This window comes from Sander lucioperca, chromosome 3 (genome assembly GCF_008315115.2).
Source record: "Sander lucioperca isolate FBNREF2018 chromosome 3, SLUC_FBN_1.2, whole genome shotgun sequence".
Classification (NCBI taxonomy): Eukaryota; Metazoa; Chordata; class Actinopteri; order Perciformes; family Percidae; genus Sander; species Sander lucioperca.
This window is the reverse complement of record NC_050175.1, coordinates 39,853,655-39,879,204: the sequence shown is the minus strand read 5'-3', so window position 1 is coordinate 39,879,204 and position 25,550 is coordinate 39,853,655. Positions and strand designations below refer to the sequence as shown.

The 25,550-nt window shown below is 39.5% G+C and overlaps 1 protein-coding gene across 2 annotated transcripts; it reads left to right on the top strand.

The window, feature by feature from the left end:
* The first annotated feature begins 948 nt into the window (after positions 1 to 948).
* Positions 949 to 24,540, top strand: hsd17b12b (hydroxysteroid (17-beta) dehydrogenase 12b). Of its 2 annotated transcripts, none has more exons than XM_031290109.2 (11): positions 949 to 1,296; positions 12,108 to 12,154; positions 13,978 to 14,053; positions 14,759 to 14,866; positions 15,178 to 15,242; positions 16,250 to 16,294; positions 18,688 to 18,722; positions 20,190 to 20,271; positions 21,057 to 21,122; positions 22,091 to 22,250; positions 24,193 to 24,540. In XM_031290109.2, the coding sequence occupies exons 1-11, from the start codon at positions 1,119 to 1,121 to the stop codon at positions 24,279 to 24,281; spliced, it is 951 nt and encodes a 316-aa protein (XP_031145969.1). In that variant the 5' UTR covers positions 949 to 1,118; the 3' UTR covers positions 24,282 to 24,540. The 2 variants fall into 2 exon arrangements, with proteins under 2 accessions (XP_031145969.1, XP_031145968.1); XM_031290108.2 differs by having other exon boundaries at positions 951 to 1,296; positions 22,091 to 22,240.
* The last annotated feature ends 1,010 nt before the right edge of the window (positions 24,541 to 25,550 follow it).

Below are 25,550 nucleotides of genomic sequence, written 5' to 3'. Positions count from 1 at the left end.
TGTCTTATTTGTATATTTGTATATTATGTTGATATGTGCTTATATGTATATTGTTGTCTCTATTGTACAGTATGTTACTACTACATGTCTATTTGTTGAATGTATAGAGAGTTAACACCTACCAAAGTCAAATTCCTTGTGTATGTAAGTATACTTGGCCAATAAATCTGATTCTGATCTGATTCTGAAGTTTCAATATCTCTACAGTATCTCTACAGTATTTCTACAGTATCTCTACAGTATCTCTACAGTATTTCTACAGTATCTCTACAGTATCTCTAAAGTATTTCTACAGTATCTCTACAGTATCTCTAAAGTATTTCTACAGTATTTCCATGAAACCAGAAAACATGAAGGAAAGCAAGCTTAATGTTGCAATTTAATCTGCCGGTTTTCATTAGAGCAAATACAAAATCCACCAAAACACACTAGGGGGGGTAAAAATTACACAGGCACTGACTTTCAGGTATTAAGAAAACATTATTAAACATAAATAATATCCATAATCATGAACGGCTGGGATTAATATTGGATTTTTGTTGTTGTATTTTCAAACAAGTAATTTCAACCTACTATTTAAAAAACAAAAAAAACAGCAACTTTAAACATCTCTACAAAACCTTAGGCTGACTGATATTATTAAACAATCATAAATAAAACAGAGCTAGGCCATAAGAAAACACACACATAAAAAATATTATTATTGTTAATATTATTATTATGATAAGGAGGTTGATGAGAAAAGTGGTGAAAAAAATCATACATTTTCATAAGCTCAGGAAATGTCATATCACATACATTTTAAAATGTTTTTATTTATTTATTTATTTTTTTTACAAAATGTGGGATTGATGACAGGGAGGACTGTGGTACAACACTAGATGGTAGTGAAGCTCAATGTCTTGCTAAAAAAAACTGAAGAAAGAAGAAGATAAAGGGGCCAATCACAGACAACCAAGCGCTGATGCGGAAGCGTCTAACGCGGAAGCAACAGAGACTCCTTCCTTTTGACGCATGCGTTTGCACTTAGAGCACTTCTTATTACATGACTACAGATATTAAAATTCCAGGCGCTTATATCACCATATAATATAGACAGAGGTGTGTGTGGTGCAGGTATGTCGACCAGCGGAGAAGCAGTGTTAAGGGCCGTGGAGACGCCGCTGTTGTGGCTCGGTGCTGTGACCGCGGCCTGGCTGGCTGTGTGCTCCGTGTGCCGGCTGCTCTCCGGGATCAGGGTGTGGGTGCTGGGCAACGGACGGCTCGTTTCACCCACCAAACTGGGAAAATGGGCAGGTGAGAGACTATGGGGGACAGTGACGTCACTGCCTCATGTTAAGATGGTTTGTGTCATTCACGATTTAATTTTTTTTTTTTTAAATATATATTTAAACCGTATAAACACCATTTGCAAACAAAAGAAAAAGAAAAAAAATATCCTTAAATTAAATTGCAAAAAGTTGTTTATTTCTTCCTCGTCATATGCATTTTGATTAGTAGTCTAGGGCAGTGGTTCTCAAGCTTTTTTCAATAATGTACCCCCTTTTGAACAGTTTTTTTTTTTTTAAGCCATGTACCCCCTACAGAGCGCAAATATTTTTTGTATAAAGAGGAACAGTACAGCGATGTCAGCGATAGATTTACTAAACAACAGCCTTGTGCCTGGAAAACATTTAAATGCTGATGAAAAAAGGCGGTAGAAAGAAAGGAAGGCAACTCTAGGGCGACAAAAGTGACAGCAAATTCAAATAACCGACAAACTTTGAAAAAAGGGACAAAAACTTTGAAAAAAGCAGAAAAAAAACTTTGAAAAAAGTGACAAAAACTTTGAAGACAATAAGACAGTAGACAAACGTAAGGAATAAAGGCAAGAATAGGTAAAAACAAGCAACAAAACCTTCAAAAAAGGTGACAAAAACTTTGAAAAATGCGACAAACTTGGACTGTAGAAGTAACTACAGCCTTGTAACTGAAAAACATTTTGCAAAAAATGTCACATACCCCCTGCTGTCCTCCAAAGTACCCCTAGGGGTACACGTACCCCCATTTGAGAAACACTGGTCTAGGGTATACGTGCAGTTTAGTGTCCCAAGCTATTTTCCAAAAACTGAGTGTCCCAAATGATGAGGGTCTTATTTGAGACAGGTTGCCTTAACCCTAACCCTAACCATAACTATAACCATAACACCTGTTAAACAGGTGGTTTAGTAGGTTCATAATTAAGGACATTGTATGGGGAATTTGGGGCACTAAACTGCACGTAGAATCTTCCATAGGGAATTTGAGACCCTAAACTGCACGTATACCAGTAGTCTATTCATAACAGATTGCATTCGATTGTACAGGTGTACCTAATATAGTGGCCACTGAATGCATATTACCAGGGCTTTAAATTGACACCTGCCAACCTGCCAAATGCGGGTAAAAAATAACTTTGGCAGGTAACATTTTAAAGCTGCTAGCCAGTTTGGCCTGTGACGATAAGGAAGATAACTCTGCGTCTGTTTGAATCGGCCAGCTGCAGAAACGATGCGACAAGTCCGAAATTTGGGCGGTTTTGTGTGTGTTTAGTTTGGGAACATTATCTTTATCCAGCAACACTGCTTGTAGTCCTAATCCTACATTTCCCATGACGAACAGAACGGCACGAAACAAACGAGATTAGCTGAAAGTAACGTAAACATGTGGCTAGTGGAAAATCTGATTGGCTGGTAACTTAAACATTCTACTAGCCATATTGGCTGGTGATCAAACAAGTTAATTTAAAGCCCTGCATATTACAAGCAGATACATTTTCTTTATCAAAGTCATGTTTGCATCTTTCAACATGACATGAACAACCTTTACACTACTGTGCTGTTGCACTGCGTCACAGCTTACATAATATATTTACCCTGACGTTCTTTGTGAAGTCTCCAGTTGTCTGATATTGCTTTAGCACATTGGCTATTCAGTACACACTATGGATTCTTTGTCGCAGCAACAGCAGACTGCAGTGTCAGTCTCCGTTGTACTTTTCACAAGAAATAAAGAATGGGCAGGGGATGATCAGCCTTTTGTCATCTGGTGTAAACTGTAGTAAATCTTGTCATGGGATTATGGCTCTAGGGGGATTATCAATTCAGACTGAATGCTGTCCATCTGTCTAGCCTTGCTCACTGACTGAACCTTGAAGTTTGACCAGACTGCTTGCTTTAATGTAATGTTGTAATGTTGGTGTTCAAGGTTCACATCATAATACAAACAAACTGTTACACCAAAGGTGGTTGTTGGAATATATTCATACACTTGTTTGGAAAGAAGTAGTAATAGTGTTTTTGTTTTTTTTGATACAGTTATATTACATTGCATCCTTCATGGTCAGTGGAAATGACAAGATGAAGAACAAAACGCTTGTTAATAGTGTTGTCTTTTAACCTGGACACTCAATATTTCATCATTTTAATCAGAGTCTAGATCCACAACTGCCAGAGAAACCCAAATGTTTTTGAGGACGCGAACTCAAGTTGCCTTTGATCTTGTCGTGTGCAGCTAAAAATGGAAACGCATCAGACGGCCGGGTTTTTACTTTTAGATTACACACGCACAATGATTCAGAATATCCACTGAGGCAAAGGAGCCCGTTAGCCTCGCCGGCTGCCGCTTTCATTCACAAACTTTGTCTCAGTGAAGTGGACTTGATTGACTTGAGGACGGCCTGATTATGTAACGGGACTAGCCATTCATAAATGAGACTGAGGGTCCTCTGGATTCAAGTTCACTGGTGCCCAGTAGGGCTGTGTATTGGCAAGAATCTGGCGATATGATACATATCACAATACATGGGTCACGATTCAGTATATTGCAATATATTTCGATACTGTGCGTAAGGTGATATATTGGGATTTTTTTAAAGTATAAGTTTAGAAAAACTAATATTTAAAAAAAGACATGATGTGCATAAAAGTCAAAGAAGTTTACTTAAGGTGAACAATTCAGTACACAGAACATTGTGGTTCACCGGTTCTTAGTGAGCACATTTTTGTATGCTCAAGTAGGCCATAATAAAAGAAAATATATAGCCCCTGTCACAATCCAAAACACATTATGTGCAATCTAAAAAAAGAAAAGACATCTGTCTGTCAATAAAAAAAAATGTGTAACACATAACACATTTTGTGTTGCAAAAACACGATTCCTAAAGGAAACGTTAAGGAACAAATGTAAACTGTCAGTTTAAAGAAAATACATAGTCCTTGACTGTGACATCTAGGCTAATGCATAACACAATTATGTGCAATCTGGAAAAAAAGGACATTTGGCTATGTCATAAAAAAAAAGCTTGCACTATTATTCATACACAGGGTACATCCAACACATAGCCTAACACTTTGTGTTGCAAAAAAAAATTGAGGAATGTAACACTAATTATTAAATCAATCAGCTTATTTAATCTTAAGGTTTTTGTGGAGGAACACAAGCTGGTCAACATGCTCAGGCTTTAAGACACTGTGCAGTATCAATGTCTCCTGCAGAGGAGACAACTCTCTCCGCTGAGACACTTGTACCGGGAACGCAAAGAAAGCGCGTCGCTACTTTGGATAGCTGAGGGTACTTGTAGCTCATGGACCTTCCACCAACTGAGAGGATTCTCTGGAAGTGGCAAAGGAGGTTCTTCCCTAAAACGGTTAACCTCAGCTGTTGCAGTGTAATGTGCAGATTTTGGCGTTGCATTGTTTTTGGTAGAGGCAAAAGTAGGTCCAGGCAAGTCTGCCAAATCACATGAGCTCCTTGGTCTCTTGCTGGGGGACTGGGTGGATACAGGGCCATCCTTGTAGTTTGGCTGATCAACCTCCTCTGACCGGCCAGTTTCCTCCATTGGACTTTCTACCTCCCCCTTGCTGCTGAAAAACATCAAATCAAATTAGTATTAGTTTTACAGTACATTTAAAATGTACACCAACACTAAATCTTAACCCAAATTCATCCTATTTTTGTACATACTGTTGATTCAAGTCCAATTAAAGAGATTATATTACTATAAACACTTTAGGCCTAATGTGATCATGTATTTCCTTTGCGTGTGTATTTGATGTATTTATACTTACATTCTGTTGCTTGGTGAGGTCATCCACCACAGCATCAGTTATTCTAAAGTAGATATCATTGGCCTCTGCTTCGGAGAGATAGATAGAAGGTAGATCCTTAAACCTAGGATCAAGAGCTGATGCCATTTGCAGTGTATCCTGTTCATCAGCATATCTCTTTCCCAGATCTTTTGCTACAGCAGCCTTGATACTCTTCACGGTTTGTGTGTCATCCAGGTGTTCTTCTGTGCCCATGACAAGCTTTGCGTAAAGTGGTGCAATGATGGAAACCGGTAGGCATGCTCTTCTCTGACATCACTAAGGTAGCATCCTTCATGGGCTTGAGTGCCTTGAGCACTGCTTCAGCACATGTGATGTCAGCATCAGTCAGTGTGAATATCCTAGGAGTGCTGCACAGATGGCTGGCTGCTGCTCTAAAAGTCTGTTCACCATATCATACGAGCTGTTCCACCCTGTAACAACGTCTGTGATTAGTCTGTGCTTTGGTAGCTTGAGCAGGTCCTGCTTTTGTTTAAGCTGGTGGCTAGCTATGGTGCTGCGTCTGAAAAATGCGGTGACATGTCTGACCCTGCCGAGTAGTCGATCCACTGACGGCACTTTCAGCGCTTTCTGTGAGACGGGGGTTAAGACTGTGTGCAAAGCACCGTATGTGGCTCATGTCGGAAAGTTCAGTCGCCACATGCATATTAGCTGCGTTATCTGTAACTAAGACGGGATCTTTTGTATCCAGTCACCACTCAGCAACGGCCTCTTTCAGTAGGGCAGCGATGTTCTCTCCGGTGTGGCTGTCATACATCGCTCTCGTCTGCAGTACACAAGATTCCAGCTTCCATTCGTCAGTTATGTGATGAACCGTAATAGTCACATATGACTCGGTCGCCTTAGACATCCCAACGTTGCATGTCAAGCTAACCTTCTCAGCTAAAGCTAGACATTCCAGCACGTTTGTTTTAACCATCTTGTAAAGATTGGGCACAGTGATATCAGTGATGTGTTGCCAGGAGGGTATAGTGTAACGAGGCTCCATCGTTTGCACCATTTTACGGAAACCTTCGTTTTCAACCACACTGAGCAAGCGCATGTCTTTACAAATTAAATAAACTACCGACTGGGTTATTTTGGTTGCACGAGTTGAAGGCGGTGGTAATTTGTGCGTTTGAACTTGAGCAAGGGTGAGTTGTGAGGGGTCGACTCGTTTAGCTTGCTGTTCGCTTAACCGAGTGTCTGAATGGTGTTTTGCTAAATGTGCCCTCAAATTCGTGGTATCACCCGAGGACTTGATTTTTGCCAGACACAGTTTACAAACTGCACGGTTCCTGTTGATATCGGTAGTGCCCTCTTTACTCTGGAAACCGAAATGATTCCACACTTCAGCACAGAGCGGAGCCGGTCTTATACGGGGTTCAGCCATAGCTACATTGTTAGCTTCTAGCAAAAAGTCAGGCACTGTTAGGCGAGGACACTAGTGGTGCGTCTCAGCATAGCCATCTAGCGGTAGGGGGTTTAAACACAACATAAACGTCAACCACTGTCTTACCATTAATATTTGTGCACGTAAACTAAAGAAAAAAGTTTTTGAAAATCAATACAGTATTGCAAAATAAAATATCGCGATACTCGAGTGTATCGATTTTTTTCTTACACCCCTAGTGCCCACATCTCACTGTCTCGTGTGTATGTGACCGAGTGAGAGAGAGAGAGAGCCTGTGGCAGGATAACAGAACCATTGTAGCGGTATCCTAATGAAATAGTGTCTTGCTATGTGAGACAGTCCTTCAATTTTTTAAGTTCATAAGACAATGTAATGAAAGTTACAGCTAACTGTTTATTCCTCATAATTGTGACAGTCATGTAAAAATGGAAACGTATCAGACGGCCGGGTTTTCATTTTTAGATTACACATGCAAAATGATTCAGAATATCCACTGAGGCAAAGGAGCCCACTGGCCTCGCCGGCTGCCGCTTTCATTCACAAACTTTGTCTCAGTTAAATGGACTTGATTAAGACGACGGCCTGATTATGTAACGGGACTAGCCATTCATAAATGAGACTGAGGATCCTCGGGATTCAGGTTCACTGGTGCCCACATCTCACTGTCGAGAGAGAGAGAGAGAGAGAGAGAGCCTGTGGCAGGATAACAGAACCATTGTAGCGGTATCCTAATGAAATAGTGTCTTGCTATGTGAGACAGTCCTTCAGTTTTTTAAGTTCATAAGACAAGGTAATGAAAGTTACAGCTTACTGTTTATTCCTCACAATCATGTCAGTGCTTGTGTAATGACATATGTCCACATGCTGTCTGATGTAAATTTACAATCCACTTTAAATCTTCTAACATTTGCATTAGAAATATATAAACTGTATACAAATGCAGTGAGTTTGGTACTAGGTTCCTCCATTTAAATAGTACTGTAAACTATAAACTGGATCACTTAATGAATACAAGTCTGTTGGTGACGTAAAATAGCATCTATCTTATCGGGGTTTGGGCATTGTTGCTTATCCAACATATGTACACATTCCCATAGTTTTGTTTGTTAGTCGTCGTCGTTGCAGAGATGGTAGTAAATTATTTTTATTTTTACGTGTTTGTTTACTGTCTGATGAAGAACATATTAGTTTTTGTCTAATTTGATACAACCATAGAAATGAAATGGATACAAGCTACGAGTTAGCAAAAAAAATGAGCGGAGCCTCTATAAAGCTCCGTAAAACAGGGGAGCTTCAGGTTCTCTTATAATAGTGTTGGTTCATCGCCTCATCTAATCTTTTCATTCATTTATGAAATAGGCCTGTTGATTATAGAACGGATATGAATGTGCCCATCGAGCAGTATATCAGCATTCCCAGCTGAAAGTAAAATTCAACGAGCTGATCCATTGCACTGGGCAGCTGGGTGGAAATAAGACACATGGCTCAGAAGGAATGGAAGAAGAAAAGTATTGGGAGGGAACGCAAAAGTGGTCCCCTGAAGGAACCTTGCCGTGACCCTTCCGGTGCTCCGTAATCTTCAAATGTTCTGTTTTGTCTGAACAACAATCCAAATGCCAAAGATATTTAGTTTTCTGTGATATATAAAACAGAGGAGCGATGCAGCAAATTCTCACATTTTCAAAGTTGGTACTGGAGAATCTTTGGCATTCGATTGAAACGAATAATCTAAATAGTTGCTGATTAGTTTTCCGTCAGTCGACTAATCCATTAATTGACTAAATGTTTCGGCTCACGTTTGCTTGAGCAATCACTGTTAGAACTTTGCTTTAGATCCCTTTCTAAAAAAAAGGCAGGAATGTGGTTTTAGAAACGTCACCCCAAAGTGTGTGGAGAACCGTGGCAATAAGAGCCTGAGCATTACTTTACACTTTGTTAAGGTCCTGTATCGGAAAAGGGGAGTCTACAGTGTGGATCTGCATTATGTGAGGGCTTCTGAGCTTTAGCTTCTCACGTACGTCACTGTTCCAATGACGACATAGGTTTGGCTAACCCATATGGGCTAATCTTGCCAGTACAGTTTTGCTAACAGACCAACACCTTTTATAAATATATGTTCTACAAATGCCCACACATAGATTGCAGTTATTAATAGAATACATATGAATAGAATAAACTAATTTCCTCTAGAACGTATTTGACTTATATTTTAAGTGCAGAAGATGTAGAAAGGTCAATTATTCCCAGTCCTTCAGGTATTTTCAACAATAAAATGATGCTGGCTATCAAACCAAACACCCACATGGTGACACTTAGTAGCCATATCACCAGAAGACCTAGCCAGTCTTTGCAGAAGGCAGCAGTTCCTAAAATAGACCTTGTTTTATTTGACAGAAGGGAACATGCACTCGCCTATAAAAGGCTTGTTTCTGTTCCGAATGCAAAACAGTTCATTCTTAAAACAACTAAAAATAACCCAGCCTGTGTTTTCCTCATCAATGTGCCTGCAGACTCTCCGCTCCTCTTCTCTGTGCTATTTTTAGTTGCCCCCAGGATCCCCCATGTTTGCGTTAGTCATTTTCTCTCCTCTTTTCTTCCCCACTCCCTTCTGTTTGGCTCTGCTGCAGCCCTAGAGGATGCTTGGCATCATCTGTACTTAGGAAGATCACACAAAGGGGATATAGGTGCAGCAAAGGGTAGTTAGACAGATGAGTAAGAGAAGGAATGAATAGTATTGTCAAAAGAACAAAATATTTGCCTAAAATAAACTTCTTGCAGGGATATTTGTAGACGTTGCGGCAACAGCACAAACGTGTCATGAAGGCAGCAACATCAGGCTGAGCTTTATCTTGAAAAAATACCACATACTAACAATATTAATCATGATATATAATATGTCTGTTAATTGCTATATATACAGTATATATAAAGAATTAATTAGGGATGCACTAAGCTGATATGCCAGATCGGTACCAATGCTGATACTGAACTTATTAAACGGATCAGGTGTTGGACATGATGAGACCAGTTCACATTAAGTTAATTAATTTAATTGGTGTGCCACAGCAATCCCTGGCCTCATCTTACCTCCCACACAAAATATCAAAATGCATGCAGTGAGGAATACAGTTGTTACATTTTTTGGGGGGAAAGAGAGGACTGGTTTTAGATTGGTACTCTGTATTGGACGATACCCTGAGTTATATATATTCAAATTTGTTTATTAGGATAAACCCCTTGAGATGTATTATTTCGTTTTCGAGGGGGTCCCAACATATAACACAATCATTACATAACAGAGGAGTGACAGAAAATAAAATGTATAAATAAAAATACAATTTACAACGTATACAAAAAGCAAAAAAAAAAAACAGACCCATCACTACATTACAACCACTAATAATAAGTAACAAGTAAACAGTAGAGTGTGAGTGGATTACTAACTACAGTCAAATATAAACATTAGGTATAAACAGTAGGCATAAGGATCGACTGCATCATTAATAACAATGGCAGTTCATCTTAAAGTGAGCAGACAGAGCATGTTTAAACAAACCAAGTAGTGGAATTGATCTTATTTTAACAGGTCAGTTATTACAATATGCTGGAGTCTTAGTTGAGGTGTTGGGAGCGATAAAGTTGGATCGGTGCATCACTAGTTTAAGTAATATAACAAGTGAGACTAAAAACACCAACTAATTATTGTTCTCCACTGCATTAAAAAAACACACACAAAAAAACAGAGGGTCGTCTTCCAGCAAATAAAAGGTTTAGCTTGGCTTAACTTTTTTTGCAACACAAACAATGCAACATCATTCAGCAAGAAGAAACTGCATCGGCCAGTCAAATATATCAAAGCACACATTCGTATACTTTGTAATGTAAACAGTGTCTTTGTGATAGCGTTTCCTCTGGGGGATGAATTTTTTCCCCACAGTGCTAATGTCAGTCACGTGCTTAATATGGCCTCCATAAATGTATTTCATATTCTTTAATTACCTGTCCCAGCAAATAAAAACAATGCTTTAGTATACAAATAAAAAGTATAAAAGTCCACATATTTTACTGAGCCTGACAGCAGACCACAAACAACCAAAATAATGCCAAACAACGATGGAACTTTTTTTTTCTTCCAATAGTGTTCTAATCTTTAGTAGACTGTCTGTCTGTTTTTTTTGTTGTTGCATGTAGTATTTAAAGAGCCTAAGAGTCTAAAAGCCCTGCTAGCGCTGCTCAGTTCACCCAGCCAGACTGATGTGGGTTGACCTAAACCGCCAATATTATATCTTAAGTGCACTGTACTCTCACAAGTTGGTCTAAACCACGGTGCAAAAAAGGAACAAAATAACATACCTTTTTAAAACAGAATAATAAATACACACAATTACACCTATAAACATAAGAAAACAACGATATGTAAATTTACACAAGGATAAGATGCTCTTTAAGCCAGGACTTACAGGTTACACAGGGACATATTGTAATGCCCTGACTCTCCATCCCTCTCCCATCCACTTTTTGTTATATTTAGCCAGAGGTGTGATGAATAGTTCCTTCTGAAAGATGGGAAATGCTAAAAATAGGCTGCTGTTTGTGGCAGGCAGTTCCAGGGCATCCGTTCGCTCGACTGCCACCGATGACAGAGAGGGCCTAACTTCCCCTCTCCCTCTCCCTCTCCGTCTCTTTGTCCTCCTTATTCACCTCGGCTGCTCCCTTGTGTACCTCGTCCTACAGTACATCTTTCTACACTGAAATTCAGCCCTTTACCATTGGAAGTCAATTCATTTTCTTTTTCTAAAGCTTTTTGTGCTTGGCCATCATTGGTGTTTTTGCACTGCACTTTTCAGGGATCAGTCAAACAGTCCATACCGCTGACATCTTCATCATCGGATTTCTGTGGCGCTAAAGTTCCTAGGGGTGGCGCTCTATGTCTCTTCAAATATGATGGCTAGCATTGCATAGTTTTTCTGCACTGTTTTTGCAGTGTTAAAGCTGTTTAATCTCTTTTTATGAGTCTACTCTTGCTGGAAGAATCAACGCTGTTATAGCAGCAGATCAATGGTTTGGTCCTGGAATAAGATGTCCAACAATTAAACATGGTTGTAATGTTTGGGTGTCCACATACTTTAGGCCATGCACCAGAGGACTTTTTTCAGTGACAAACACACAGTATTCAGTGTTTAATGACCTCTGTATATTCAGAATATTGTTTTGCTGTGGTCCTTTTTCATCTAATTTATGTCTATATTATTTTTTTCATCCTGTGGTATGGATCCATCCCGATTAGGTTAGTTGTGTTATGAGTTGCGCATAAATGTAGTGTAGGAGTATAAAAAGAAAAAAAAAAAAAAATACAAAGACAGTGTAACTTCCTTTTCTCAGTTTAAATGGATCAGCCAATCGAGTCACAGTTTTAATGTTCATGAAAATAATCTATACCTTGTTCTTGTACCGTGAATTTTCCAGTAAACATTGAGATATACATTTCTTGCCTTTTATTGAAGTTTGTGTTTTCATATTTGACTTAGAACAATATATACTTTGTTCTGCTCATTCACTCTCGATCCATCCCTCTTTTCCCTTTTTAGTTGTGACAGGAGCCACAGATGGGATTGGGAAAGCTTATGCGGAGGAGGTAAGATTCCCTGGACTCTTTCAGACTCCTAATGTAAACAGTGAGCCACAGTGAAACAAGAGGGCGAGGGAGTTGGTCGGAATTTCTTTTTATCTATGCCAAACACATACAAGTTTATTAAAAAAATTCTTAAAGGTGTGCTTTAAAGCAGAGTTTTGTGCCTGTAATATTGATTTTGTAAACTTGAACGTTTAGGTTTTTTATTGTAATTTCAGTGGGTGTTGTGTTGCTGTAATAGTAGTTGATGATTTGTTCCTGTAATTTCTGTTTTGAACGTTTGTATATTCAGGTCCTTGCTTGCAGTTTTTTTTTTTTACTTGAGTCTGAATATTTAGGCTACTGTAAACTGCTTCACAAGTTTGTGTATTCAGATCCATGCCTTCAAGATTAATTTCATTTAATTTCAAAGAAGCCATTTAGAAATGCGAGGTAAAGTAAGTTAACCTAACCAGGATACCCTCACTTGAAAAACCTCTCTAATTGGTTACTTTCAATAAAAGTTTTACCAGTTTATGTATTTTCCTGACTTACCGGCGGTTGCCGAGGCCTGGAAGAATCCACCATTATTCAGTTTGCCTGAGTAACTAGCTAGTGGGAACTGACCGGTAGGCGATTGACAGGGTTGTCTAGCTAGCCAACGGTGTTTATACTGATTCCAAAGATTGGTCGGAAGCAGAAGATCCACCCTCAGTTCCTTGCCAGGACCACGCAGGAAACTTGTCAAACGTGCTCGTGCAGTCCGATGCTTATGTGTGATTTCTTTTTTTTTTTTTTTGCCTACGCTGAAAGGCATGGATCTGAATGCACAAACTTGCAAAGCACAGTTTACAGGCAGAAGCCTAAAGCTTTAGGGCGTTTTCACACCGACAGCCTTTAGTTCGGTTGAATCGAACTAGAGTTTGTTTGCCCCGCTAGTGCGGTTCATTTGGGCAGGTGAGAACGCGGCAATCGAACTCTGGTGCGCATCAAAAGCGGACCAAACAAGCGTACCGAGACTTGCTTGAAGAGGTGGTCTCGGTACGCTTTCAAACGAACTCTGGAGCGGTTCGTTTGTGGTGAGAACGTGATCCGTACTCGAACCGCACCAACCATATGTACTCCGCAAGTCTGAGCTAATGTCTCCTGTAGTCAGGTGTGTTTAGCAATCTATGATGCAGCGAACTGTAGCAGCTTGCAGTGTTTCTATCACAGAAATAGACTGTAGTCAAGCTTCCCGTCCGTCACTCGTATCTCCGTGGTCAAACCAGCTGCCGCTAAAATTGGGAGACGGACGCCGGCAGAGCAGAGCGAAGTCTCGGTGACCAGAGCAGATGTAGTAACGTCTCTTGTGAAACAATGTCTGATCATTTTAATGAAATGAGCTGGTTTGACCACTAGACCAGAACACAGGACCTTCTTCCTGTATTTACTTTCTTTCTCCCGCCCCCAGACATATCCGACCAATAAAAGGGCTGGACGTTCTTGCCTGATTTGTAATGACGCATTTTGGTACGCTTGGATTTTTCCAGGTGTGAAACCAAACCAAACCGACGGAGGGCAAATTGCTCCAAGTTTACTAACTCACCAACCGATTCGGACCAAAGCAAACAAACTACAGGTGTGAAAACGCCCTTAGCCTCAAAAAAATAAACTTGTCTAAAACAGAAATTACAGGATCAAATGTACTACAAATTTACAGAACTTGGATTAGAGGAAAAAATAACTATTTTCAAGCACACCTTTTATGGATGATTTAATAAACCATAAAAACACACTTTTTAAAACACATGCGTGAAGTGCATACATCCATGTCGCCGTTGTTGACGTGTGTTTTGTGTTTGCAGCTTGCCCGCAGAGGCTTTGCCATTGTGCTGATCAGCCGCTCTCAGGAGAAGCTGGATGACGTATCCAAGGCGATCGGTGAGTTGTGTGAATACTTATTTTATTTGTTTAAACATGCAGTGTAAATGCGGACAAAAATGTTGCCAGACATTACATAACGAATGCAAAGTGACGATTTTTGTAAGTCACGGTGAAATACAGTATGTAGCTCAATGTGACTCAATCCATCGGTCAAACTAATGCCACATCTTACCGTCAAGGGAAATCAACAGTACCTGTGGTCCAAAGGCTCACGGCTAATGTAGTTCACGTGTTAAGTATGACAGCAGCTAGACCGGAGCTCATTCTTAATGATCCATGCTGCTATTCAGCCTCCTTTTATCCTGAATCTGAAATCTTGCATCCATATTGCACTGTGTGATCGTCCAGTAGGGCTAAATGACTAAGACTAAATGATATTGCTTTGAATTGCGTGTTTTTTACAAGTGATCCTTTTTATTGATTGGAGATTCAGCAGGACTCGCATGCTTTTGGCTATGAGGCAGTTAAGCCTCCTGCTGGAGCTGAAAGTGAATCTGTCCATTTAGATGAAAGCTTCCTCTTAAGGGAGGGATATCCTCATTGATGAAGAAGGATTATTTCAGGGTTTAATTATTTTTTCCTCTGCTCTGGTCTTCCCTTTCCAAGTGACTATTTGTCAATATGGTCATTCATAAATGCTTCACATCATCTTTCATCACTTCTCATATACATATGCGAGATTAAAATGTTTTGTGCCCTCAGCGAGCAAATGTGGTGTGGAGACCAAAACGATTGCAGCTGACTTTAGCGCTGTAGATATCTACTCTAAGATTGAAGATGGACTTGCAGGACTGGAGATTGGAGTATTGGGTAAGACTGCAGCAGGTTCTTGTGCCACCTCACTTTTCGTGAAATTGAATTAGTTGGTCATATCAGATGGGAAATTCAATCAAGACCTACAGACATCAGTAATGCTGTAAAATGTTAAATGCAAGTCTTTCATGTAATCATAAAGGTTAATTTATCCTGGCTCCTTCAGCCCTTTGCTGCCCTCTTAAGATTGGAAAGTAGAATAACACTCCCACATTACAGAAATGTAATCTTCTTTTCATCCCATCAGTTTGTTAACATGATGTAGTATTTTGGATGTGACAGTGCTATTATTAATCTCTTGTTAACAGTGAACAATGTTGGAATATCCTATTCTTACCCGGAATTCTTCCTCAACATCCCCAATCTCGACACTGTAAGTTGAAGGTTTATTATCATTCTATTTCCCATGAGTGTATAAATTATTATGTTATACAGGAATATGAAGAATAACATGTTTGGAAAACATTTAACAAGAATGAAAGCAATATGGGTGGTGATGGTGCAGTGGATATGACACATGCCTTTGGTGTGGGAGATCTGGGTTCAATTCCCACTGCGATACGTCAACCAATGTATCCCTGAGCAAGACACTTAACCCAAAGTTGCTCCAGAGGCGTGCAACCTCTGACATATATAGCAATTGTAAGTCGCTTTGGATAAAAGCGTCAGCTAAATGCCAGGTAATGTAATGTAATATAGATGGTAATAATAACACATCCCGTAACATGTAGCTTATGTCATTTAGCATTTTATACACATCTTCAATCACATTGATTCATCTAGCTCCACTATGAACTGGATCCTTTCCTGTTAGCTGTGTGGACAGTTTTCTGCCTTACATTTCATAGATAAAAGGTCCCTCATGTGCAGATAGAACTGCGCTTTAGACCAAATAAAACTGCACAAATATGACCAGCTGACTAAGACCTGATCAAATATTGTACTACTGTAAATAAATTTGTTATTGATAACCTATTGTAATTCTACTATCTTGCTTAACTAAAGCGAGCCTGTGTTATTTTTGCTGAAAGGTGGCCACTGCGGCCAAAAGTGGGCATGCAAAAGGGAGTGTAATAGTAGCATAAGTAGAAGAGAGTCCTAAGAGTTACACAGCAATCTCTACCCAAAATTTGCTAACATTAGCCACCATAAGCTACTGGTCATACCAGACCAAATAAGGTTGTAGCAGCAAAACTTAATTGATTAATGGTGAGTTGTATTACTTAGGAGCAGACTTTGGCATTTCAGAAAATCATTTCTACCGTCTTGTGCTTTAATAAATACAATATTGTCTACATTTCAGAACAGTGATTTGTGTAATTAATGCACAAATATCTTACCCAAGTTGTAGTAATGCTCCTGTAATGCTTCTTGTTTCAGTTCATCGACACCATGGTCAACATTAACATAACATCAGTGTGCCAGGTGAGTGTTTTATTTTCAAACGATATGTAATTGAGGCTTTTTGATTCAACTAAAAAGGACCTTTTTAAAGGTCCAATATGTAATATATTTACTGTAATAAATCAAAAAATTACCCCAATGCGTCATTGGATATTAAGGAAACATGCTAAGTTGAAATACTATCTTTTCTGACAACAATGCTAATGCCAGTATTTTCTTCTTTTGAAATTTCCATTCCGTGATAGAATTTCCGTTTGTGTTTTGGCCTGTGTGTTGTTATCAACTGCCCAGTTTGACAGCCAGGCCGGGTTGCCAGATATAACGTTACCTGTAAAAACGTAAACCCAGTGAGCTACAGCTGTAACGTTAGTACAGCCATGAAAGCAGCAAACAAAGGAACGGATCAACTGAAATAAATTCTACCCGACCTAAAAAACCCTGACATGTTGCGTGACCAGAGACATAACAAACCCTGGGTAAATATTGGAGATGTATTTGAAAGATGGAGACAGCTTAGAGCCCAAAAGGATGCTGAGTTGGCTAATTTTCCTCCTGAACAAGTAAGCATTAGCTTCAGGCTAATTTATCACAGCTACAAGGGATGGGCATTTTATGTCATTTCAACATTTGTGTACTCACATTGAATTATATAGCTAGAGTACCCGAGTTGGTTACTCGCAAAAACAAATTGAGACACAGCCAGTAAAGTGATCCCGACTGGTCCTGGCTAACGCCGCCATGCTAACCTTGCTAACTGCTAACGTTACCAGAGGACCAGGCAAGCGCGCCACGGCTGTTTACAACGTATAGCCTGTTCAGCGGCCGTAGCCGACAACGGTGAGTTATTTTAAGCCAAGAGAGAGAGGCTGTAAATCAGGAAGAGAGGACCATGAGTTTGCAGTATGTTTAGCGATTGTTGCCGTAATTCTAAGCCAATAAAGTGTGTTCAGTCGGGTGGAGAGGACTTCAAGGTAGTGTTATTTTCAGCGGTTCCTACCATAATTCTAAGCCTAGGAAGTGTGTCTGTCCGTCGGGTACAGGGCTCCGCGTGAGCGCAGGCTTTTATGACTGTCAATATAGCTAGCATCTAACGTTAGCTACTCCGCTGTGCTGTGAAGTAATGTCTGGCTATGTGAGACAAGCGTCTTGCAACATTGTTGTGGATGCTGCGGTCTCAGCCTGGCAACCAACGTGAATTTTGAGTCTGGGGGGGAGGGGGAGACGACTCTCTCCAGTATTTTGAATTTGTCCTGCAGTAACTATTTTAAACACTAGCTGTCAGTATTACGTATTGCACCTTTTTAATGTAAAAGAGGAAACAAATCAAACCCTATAATTGCATAAGTATTTCCACTTCAAGTTGATATTTTCTAGAGGCACCTTTTGGCAGTGATTACAGCCTTGTGTCTATGCGCCACATCAGGTTTTTACCCAGTTTTTCCTTGAAAAGGTGCCCGACACGGAAGCAAAGCAAGGTACTGCTGTGGAAGGCAGCAAATACATTTTAGCCGCCTAAAAAAAGTGTACAATTCCAAACTAACCCTCGTCGAAAGGGCTGTCTGACAGCAAGGTAAAGCAGTAAAAATATTCTAACTATAGCGTATATTTAAACCAATGTATTGAGTTTCTTTAGGTGGCTAAAATGCGTTCTGCTGCTACCCGTGCTACACAGTCAACAGCAGTACATTGCTTAGGTTCCGTGTCGGTACTGCTGCCTGCTTCTCCAAACTGGGGGTGTGCCGACCGCCATCTACTGTAGGTAATACACTGACTACAGATAAGTACCTTATACAACCCCACTTCAAAATATCTGAACTATCCCTTTAAGGGGTGTGGAAATGGTCTCAAATACTCTTATATAGTCAACTTAGAGATCCCTATTAAATATGCACAACATGGACTCTTTGGATATTGAAATCCACTGTCAGGTAGTCCCACAGACCAATAAAGACGCCCACACAGACACGCACGCACGCACGCACGCACGCACACACACACACACACACACACACACACACACACACACACACACACACACACGCACGCACGCACAATGACATAAAGCATAATAAGTCACTTCCCTCCCTCTTCTCCATGTTCGGCAATTCCCAGAGCAACAGCTAAAGTCCACCTACTCTCTTTACACTTAATTTATGTCATTCAATATTTCTTTGAACTGCTCCCTCTGCTATCATTATCATTTCCTTTTCCTCTTTTTGTCTTCCTTCCCTGACCACCTCTCCACACACAACCCACACACACACGCGTTTACAAATGTGGATGCACACCTCCACACACTTGTCCACAACCCACACACATAATAGACTTTATTTTGTCTGTCCAGTGCTTTCACTCTGTTTCTCATAGGTGTCCCCTTCTCTCTCTCTTTCTTTCCCTTACCATTGTTTTTCCAGATGACGCGTCTTGTTTTACCTCGTATGGTGGAGAGGTAAGTTTGTATGACTAATACATTACTGATGTCTGTGACTCTTTAGTAACAGTCAGACACCAGCACAAATGCATTAAGCAGCACTTAGGGCTTTTAATGGAAATGGTACTGTGATACATATATCATATCAGATCATGTTTTCCTTTTTATAAAGTTGTGTTGTCTGAATCAATGAAGCTGGAGCTTACCTTAGCAGACAGACTGGATACAGGGAAACTGCTAGACTGGCTTTAACACCTAATCAACACGTCCAATCAACACCTTATATCTTGTGTCTTTCATCAGTACAAAAATTGAAGTGTAATAATAACACTTTCTTATGTGCTGGACTACTTCTGTGCCGGGAACAATAATTTCCTGGAGTAAGCACATAAGCAGATTTCCTAAAACGATCAACTATTCCTTTAATTACGCTGAACATCGATTTTCACTTATCGTCTACATTTACCATAATTTGATCGACATTGATTTTGACAAAAAAAATATATATATATATATTATGACATTGATTTTAAACCCACTTTTGTGAATAAACCTTAAGACAGCCAACGCTTATATGCAATCACGGTTGCATTTCAATCACATATTGAACTAACAGATCTACACTAAGATATGTGTGCATGAAAATGTCATGTTATATTTGACTTTTAAATTGTTTGCTTTTGCAATAGCTCTCTACAATAGAGTTCTAATGAACAGGATTACTACTTTTGGGAAAATATAATCTCTTTCATGATACGTACTATGCCATCTGTAATGTTGGTTATTGTTATGTGATAGAACATATACATCTACAGTAAAAGTCTGCAGCTGAGGGAAATGAAGTCTGAAGCTGCCTACACATGATCAGAGGTAAAATAGCGAGGCACAGGGGCAAAGTGCAGGTGTACGTTATCATTGCTTCTGGCTTTGGTTGCGCCCTAAAAGGTTAGTGGCAACGAGGTCAAAGTTGAAATCATTTGAATTTGAATGCAGCACTTGACGGCAATTTCGAACGGTGCACCATGCCAACGGTAACGCTTCCTCCGAGTTGTCTCCACTGCTCTCCCCCAAACAAAAACAATGGCAGCCAACACAGCCAGCGCAGAGTGATTTTTACCACAGATCATGTCTAGGCGGCTTGATAGCATTCACTTGCTTGGCCATCATGTACAGATACATATTTTCTCAAAATATCATCCACCTCTAGTTTAGATTAAACATTGTTCAAAGCACCACACGCTGGAGCAAAACTATCATCAGATTGTAAAGATTTAGGAATTGATGTTACAGTCTCTGCCAGCTCTTCTTTGATGTACAACAAGAGCGGTTTAGCTTAAGCTTGCAAGCACACATAGTACCATGTTGTCTTATCATTCTGGTATTGATGTCAGGCTGAAGGGTTTGTAGCATGCTCCCCGCTTTCTCTCATACTTTGTATTTCTTTCTAAAGTGTAAAACAGCATTTGCTTATATTCCTGTTTCCAGGCAGAAGGGGGCCATCCTCAACATCTCATCTGCCAGTGGGATGTACCCTGTTCCTCTCCTTACTGTCTACTCTGCCTCCAAGGTAATTTGCAATACATGGTTTATGACCTTTTCTACAAGTGTTAGCTGACGTGTTATCAATAGATGCATCACAGCATCATAAACAGTTACATATATACAGTATATTGCATATACTGTGGCCCATGAAGAGAAATCAATGGTTGTTCTCATGTCATAGCTTGTTCTGTCTAATCCACCATCACACCTTGAGGAAAAAAGTATCTCCTGATGACGATAGATGTTAGTTCAGCATTTATTTGGGCGCAGGGGTAAAGTGAGGGATCGTCCTTTTTCATATTTGCCGTTTTAATTGTTGAATATAAATAAGTCGGTGACTAGCTCGGGTCCCGAGGTAGTGTACCAATTAAAAATGTTTATAGGAGCATATGGCGTCATAATGTTTTATAACTGTCTCATGTGTGTTTGGTAGCTTAAAACAGCCTGCTGTTCACACTTTGAGCTGATTAATTTGCCAGTGTCTAAATACTGGGTCATGTTTATCTACTAAATCCCAGTGCCTGCAATGCAGGTTGAAAAGTGCATCTAAAAATCCATCCAGGGTAAATCTTTAGTTTTAATGCTCAATTTAACGATCATCCCGGTTCATTACACCTACCATTAACATTGTACTGAACTCTTGGCGCACATATTTCCCCTTTGCTAGTTTTTGGACTCCAGATTTTGTCATGTTCTTATTATTTTGATAATTGAAATCCCATGTTTTTTTTTTTTTTTAATGTTTGGTTCCATCCTTCTTTATCTGGAATTGTAGCTGTAGCATTAATGACCTATCGTTATCTTACAAAGGCATTTGTGGACTTCTTTTCACGAGGACTGCAAGCTGAATACAAGAGCAAAGGCATCATCATCCAGGTAAATGGACCAACCTTAGTTCTTCTGCTATATATCATAACGATAGTTAGAAATGCAATTTGAAGGAAAATCCTTAAGGCTTAAAGCTTTAGTGCGTCACTTTTTTTTTATATTGATGAACGTCCGATACATTCAAGCCATTGCCGAATGAGTTGATACAAAGTTAGTTAAGACTATCAGCTCCACACAACTCTCTCTGTATTTCTCAGTAGGGCTATGTTCACAACATTGTGTCGTCCGGTGACTTTCGTGTGCAGAAACTCGAGTGAAGATAATTACCTCTTCTGTGTTTTTTAATCTGCCATGTCCTCCTTGGCTACTAGCAACTGTGTGGTGTGGGGCGCGTGCACGATTACGGGAGACTTGTGTCATGTGGATGCAACAACAGTGGTGTTGTCATTACTTGAAACTTCACCTAGCTACAAAACTAGACACATTGTGTATAGTCCTTCACGATTCGGCATGATACAATTTTTTAGATTAGAATTGATATCACGATTATCTGCCAAGATTTTTTTTCTCACGAAGTGTAATGTTTATTGCACACATGAACCATGACAAAACAAAACAAATTGGCAGTACCAAACAGATTTTTTTTTTTTGGCACCTATAGCACATTGCGCATCCCCACAAGCCTGTAAACATAGAGGCTTCAATGAATAAAGAAAATAAAGTACATACTGGCTATTTAAGTACAGTAGGCTACCAGAAATAGTGACATATAACACATTGAACTAAATATGTCCCTGATACAGGCTCTATCTGAACTCCTTGAACATGTATTTACATAATTAAAACATGTTAATGTCAATGCCAAATGCTTTCAATAAATTAATTGAAGGAGAATTAATTTTTTTACTACTTTATTAAAAAAAAACAAAAAAAAACGGGTGAATCGAGATCGCGATTTTTAACGATTTATTGTGCAGGCCTGCAGGTGTATTTATGTGTTCTCTCCCCTCCCTCAGAGTGTTCTGCCATTTTTTGTTGCAACCAAGCTGAGTAAAATTCGGCGGGCTACGCTGGACAAGCCCAGTCCAGAGCGCTACGTTTCAGCAGAGCTCAACACTGTGGGGCTACAGACCCAGACCAATGGCTACCTGCCCCATGCCATCATGGTAAGTCTGGGTATGTAATACTAGGAGCAAAGAACAAAGAGTCAAATGTAAATACTGTACATCTCATGTGTTTTTCAAGTCTTCTCTTTGGGCTTCATTTTAATTTTCACAAACAGCCGCCCTGCATCCGAAATGATTGCCAAATATTTACCCATGGACCAAACTTCAAGCTGAAATTAGTTTGAAAGGATCCAAAAACTAGGTGAAACACATTTCAGGCTGCTGAAGAGCAAGGAATTGTATAACCATTAGCACAGTTCCTTTTGTACAATTCAAAACTTAATTCTCTCTCTACCTGTTACGGCTTTTAATTCAATGCCTGGCTGGAACTAGCCATTGCTAACAGTTTTCCCTCCACACATTGGCGTCCATTTATATAATCAGCACGACCAATTGAAATAGACCTTGAGTGTGAGAGTGATACCATTCTAACACAACTGGTTTCTCTGTTGCAATAATAATAGAGTAATAGTCAAGTTCTGTTATGGCAACAGGACGGAAAACCTCATCAGGCTGCAATTTCACTTCAGACAAAAGAGCTTCCTACCTGCTTCCTTTCACCACATCTCCATTCACTGAATTAATGTTGTTGTCAACAGTTGCTAAAGCATCTATTAGAAGGTCAACATCCTTTGTGTGGGATGCTCCACTACCTTGCAGTATTGTCTGCGTCCTAACACGGTAATTACTCTGTAGAGACACGGGCACCGCAAATGAGACGGAACCACAAAGTTTAGTTCAGATTTTTCCATGATCATGTTTATTGATCAACATATAAATGGCAACGCCATCCGTTTACAGTATACAGGTAGTCAATAAATCATTCAGCACAAACGAGCCTTTGTTGATCCTGTGCAGTCAACAGTGATCCGTTTGCAGATAACGTACACTCAGCACAGATTTTTCCTGTCATCTGCCCATACATTTCACTAAACCACAAGCTGCAGACAAGTAGCATCTGCTCTGATTATCTGATAATCCCCGTCACTTCAACTGTGCAGTACAGCTCTCCCCATCTCCCAGTAACATTCCACAATTCAGCAGTATGTAATTTAGACTGCTGTAAACCTGCAATCTGAAACATTCTACATATTCTCCAACAACAATAGATGTTCTGTCATCTTTGCTGTGATTCGTTTGTATATTTTTGGTTGCACAATTATGATGTCATGATAAAAGACCAATAATAATAATAATAATAATAATAATAATAATAATAATAATAATAATAATAATAATAAAACGAATTGCTATGGAAGTGAATAATGCTTATGAAGAGTTGCCCTTCCAATACGAATACAAGCTCAAATTCAGTCATGATCATAAACATTGTGTTAAACAACAAAAGTTCAAACAAAGTTGGTTTGCAGGTAGCATAAACATTATATGAGGTGATGAAGTTGAACACATATGTTATCATTTTCAACTAGACAGGTGTGACCCAACAATCTTCAGATCAACAAGCAGAGTTTGTTTGAGTGTCTCTTGCCACAGTTAATGGCCGTACTCCACCGTGTCACATATTCAAATGCATTATCCATTATTAGATCCACCTTGGATTTAATGATCAATTTTGAAAAAAAACATTTCAGCTTTAGCATTAGAAATTAAAATAATTCCATTAAGAGGAAATCTGTATTGGTAAGTAGTTAAATATAAGTCTATGAAAGAACCATTTATGATGTTTCATAAACAGCTACCTACTTAAAGAGAGGATTAAAGACAGTGAGGGGGTTTCTTTAGAACAGAATCAACTGTTTCAACTGCCATTGTCTGGGCAGCTACAGCACAGACTTGTGCCAAATTGGCTCTAAGTGCATAGGCATTAAAACAGCCCAATTGTCTGACTTTTCCTTACCACAGTTGTTGCTCCTGTGGGTTGGAAATGAATAATGAATGCTAATCTGTTATTTGTAAATGCCAGCAGCTGACCATGTAATTTCCCTCCGTAGGGCTGGGTGACTACAGCTCTGCTCCCGGCCAAGATCCTCAACAGCCACGTGATGGGCATGGGTTTGTCCCAGCGCGCTCGTTACCTTAAGAAGCAGAAGCAGGGTTAGATGGATCGGCCGTGGCTGGGAGCGGCGGCGGCAGCAGACAGACAGAGGGGACCAGCTGTGTTAACGACGCGTCCGACTACCATCATCACGGAGCTAGAAGAGAAAATGTGACAGTTTTTGGGCAACATCTCCAGTTTCCCTCCCTCTGATACTCCCAGTCATAGATGATGCGAAGCGGCATCTGGCCACATTTGCCGTTAACAAGTATTCTATCCAAACAGTTGTGTGAAAAAAAAAAAATACCAAACAGAGTGGTGTTCTTCATCAAGTGATCAGCTCTAATGAATGGAATACTAGTGTGGAAAACTAAAAATGATTCCCAAAACTATCCATCTGTCTGATCGAAAATGGAGCCTAGATGATGAGGGAAGGATACAGATGATTTGGATGTGGATTTGTATATGTGGGTGTATGTTTGGGCCTCCTGTGAATATGTGGACCAGCTTTTAGCACTGTTGACTACTGTATTACAGCAGTGGATATGGTTCTTACTTACTGTTAACACTAAGCAATTTTTATTAAGATTTAAAAAAAATGGGGTTTTTTTTGTGACATTAATAGCTTCCTTCCTCATTCTTAATCACCTTTTTCATTTAATATCAATTTCAAAGCAATCAAATATACACATTTCTTCTTAAGCACCAACTCAAAACCATTAACCCTTTTGTTGTCTTCCTGACGACCATGCAACTTTTAGTTTTTCTGGGTCAAAATAATTTTAAAAAACTCAACGTTTGTCAGTTTTTGCCAAGTGTTTTGTCACTATTTCCGATGTTTTTGTCGATTGTCACCTTTTTCCAAGTTTTTTGTTATTTTTTTCCCCACGCTTTTGAAGCTTTTTCCGACATTTTTGTCACTTTTTTCAACGTTATTTCATCAATTATTTATTTTTTTTTTTTTTGACTATTTGGTTGAAAGAAACCCAAATTTCTGATATAGAAACTTTTTGAAAATGGGTCATATTAGACCAGAGGACAACAGGAGGTTTAAAGATCTCGTTTGCTTTTTTTATTTTAATATTTTCTCAATAATGTTGGCGGTCCCTTACCGCATGTTTAATTCCAAACCAAACCACATTTCATCTGTAAAAAATGATGGAGGAGGCTCTGTAGATGAAAAACCAGCACAGAGGGAAAAATGATGTGATATGAAAATGGGTGTTTTGTTTACAAACTGAAGTTGATTTTCAAATTTATTCTTTTCGACAGCGGTTATTGTTTGGCATGACTTTATATACTGAAATTCTTTCA

What these genes read in the sequence shown, in the direction of transcription:
- hsd17b12b (XM_031290108.2), top strand. Translation starts at nt 1,119, where the DNA reads ATGTCGACCAGCGGAGAAGCAGTGTTAAGGGCCGTGGAGACGCCGCTG. An exon ending in TTACCTCGTATGGTGGAGAG is followed by an intron (nt 18,723 to 20,189) that starts GTAAGTTTGTAT and finishes TCCTGTTTCCAG; the next exon opens with GCAGAAGGGGGCCATCCTCA. An exon ending in GCAAAGGCATCATCATCCAG is followed by an intron (nt 21,123 to 22,090) that starts GTAAATGGACCA and finishes CCCCTCCCTCAG; the next exon opens with AGTGTTCTGCCATTTTTTGT.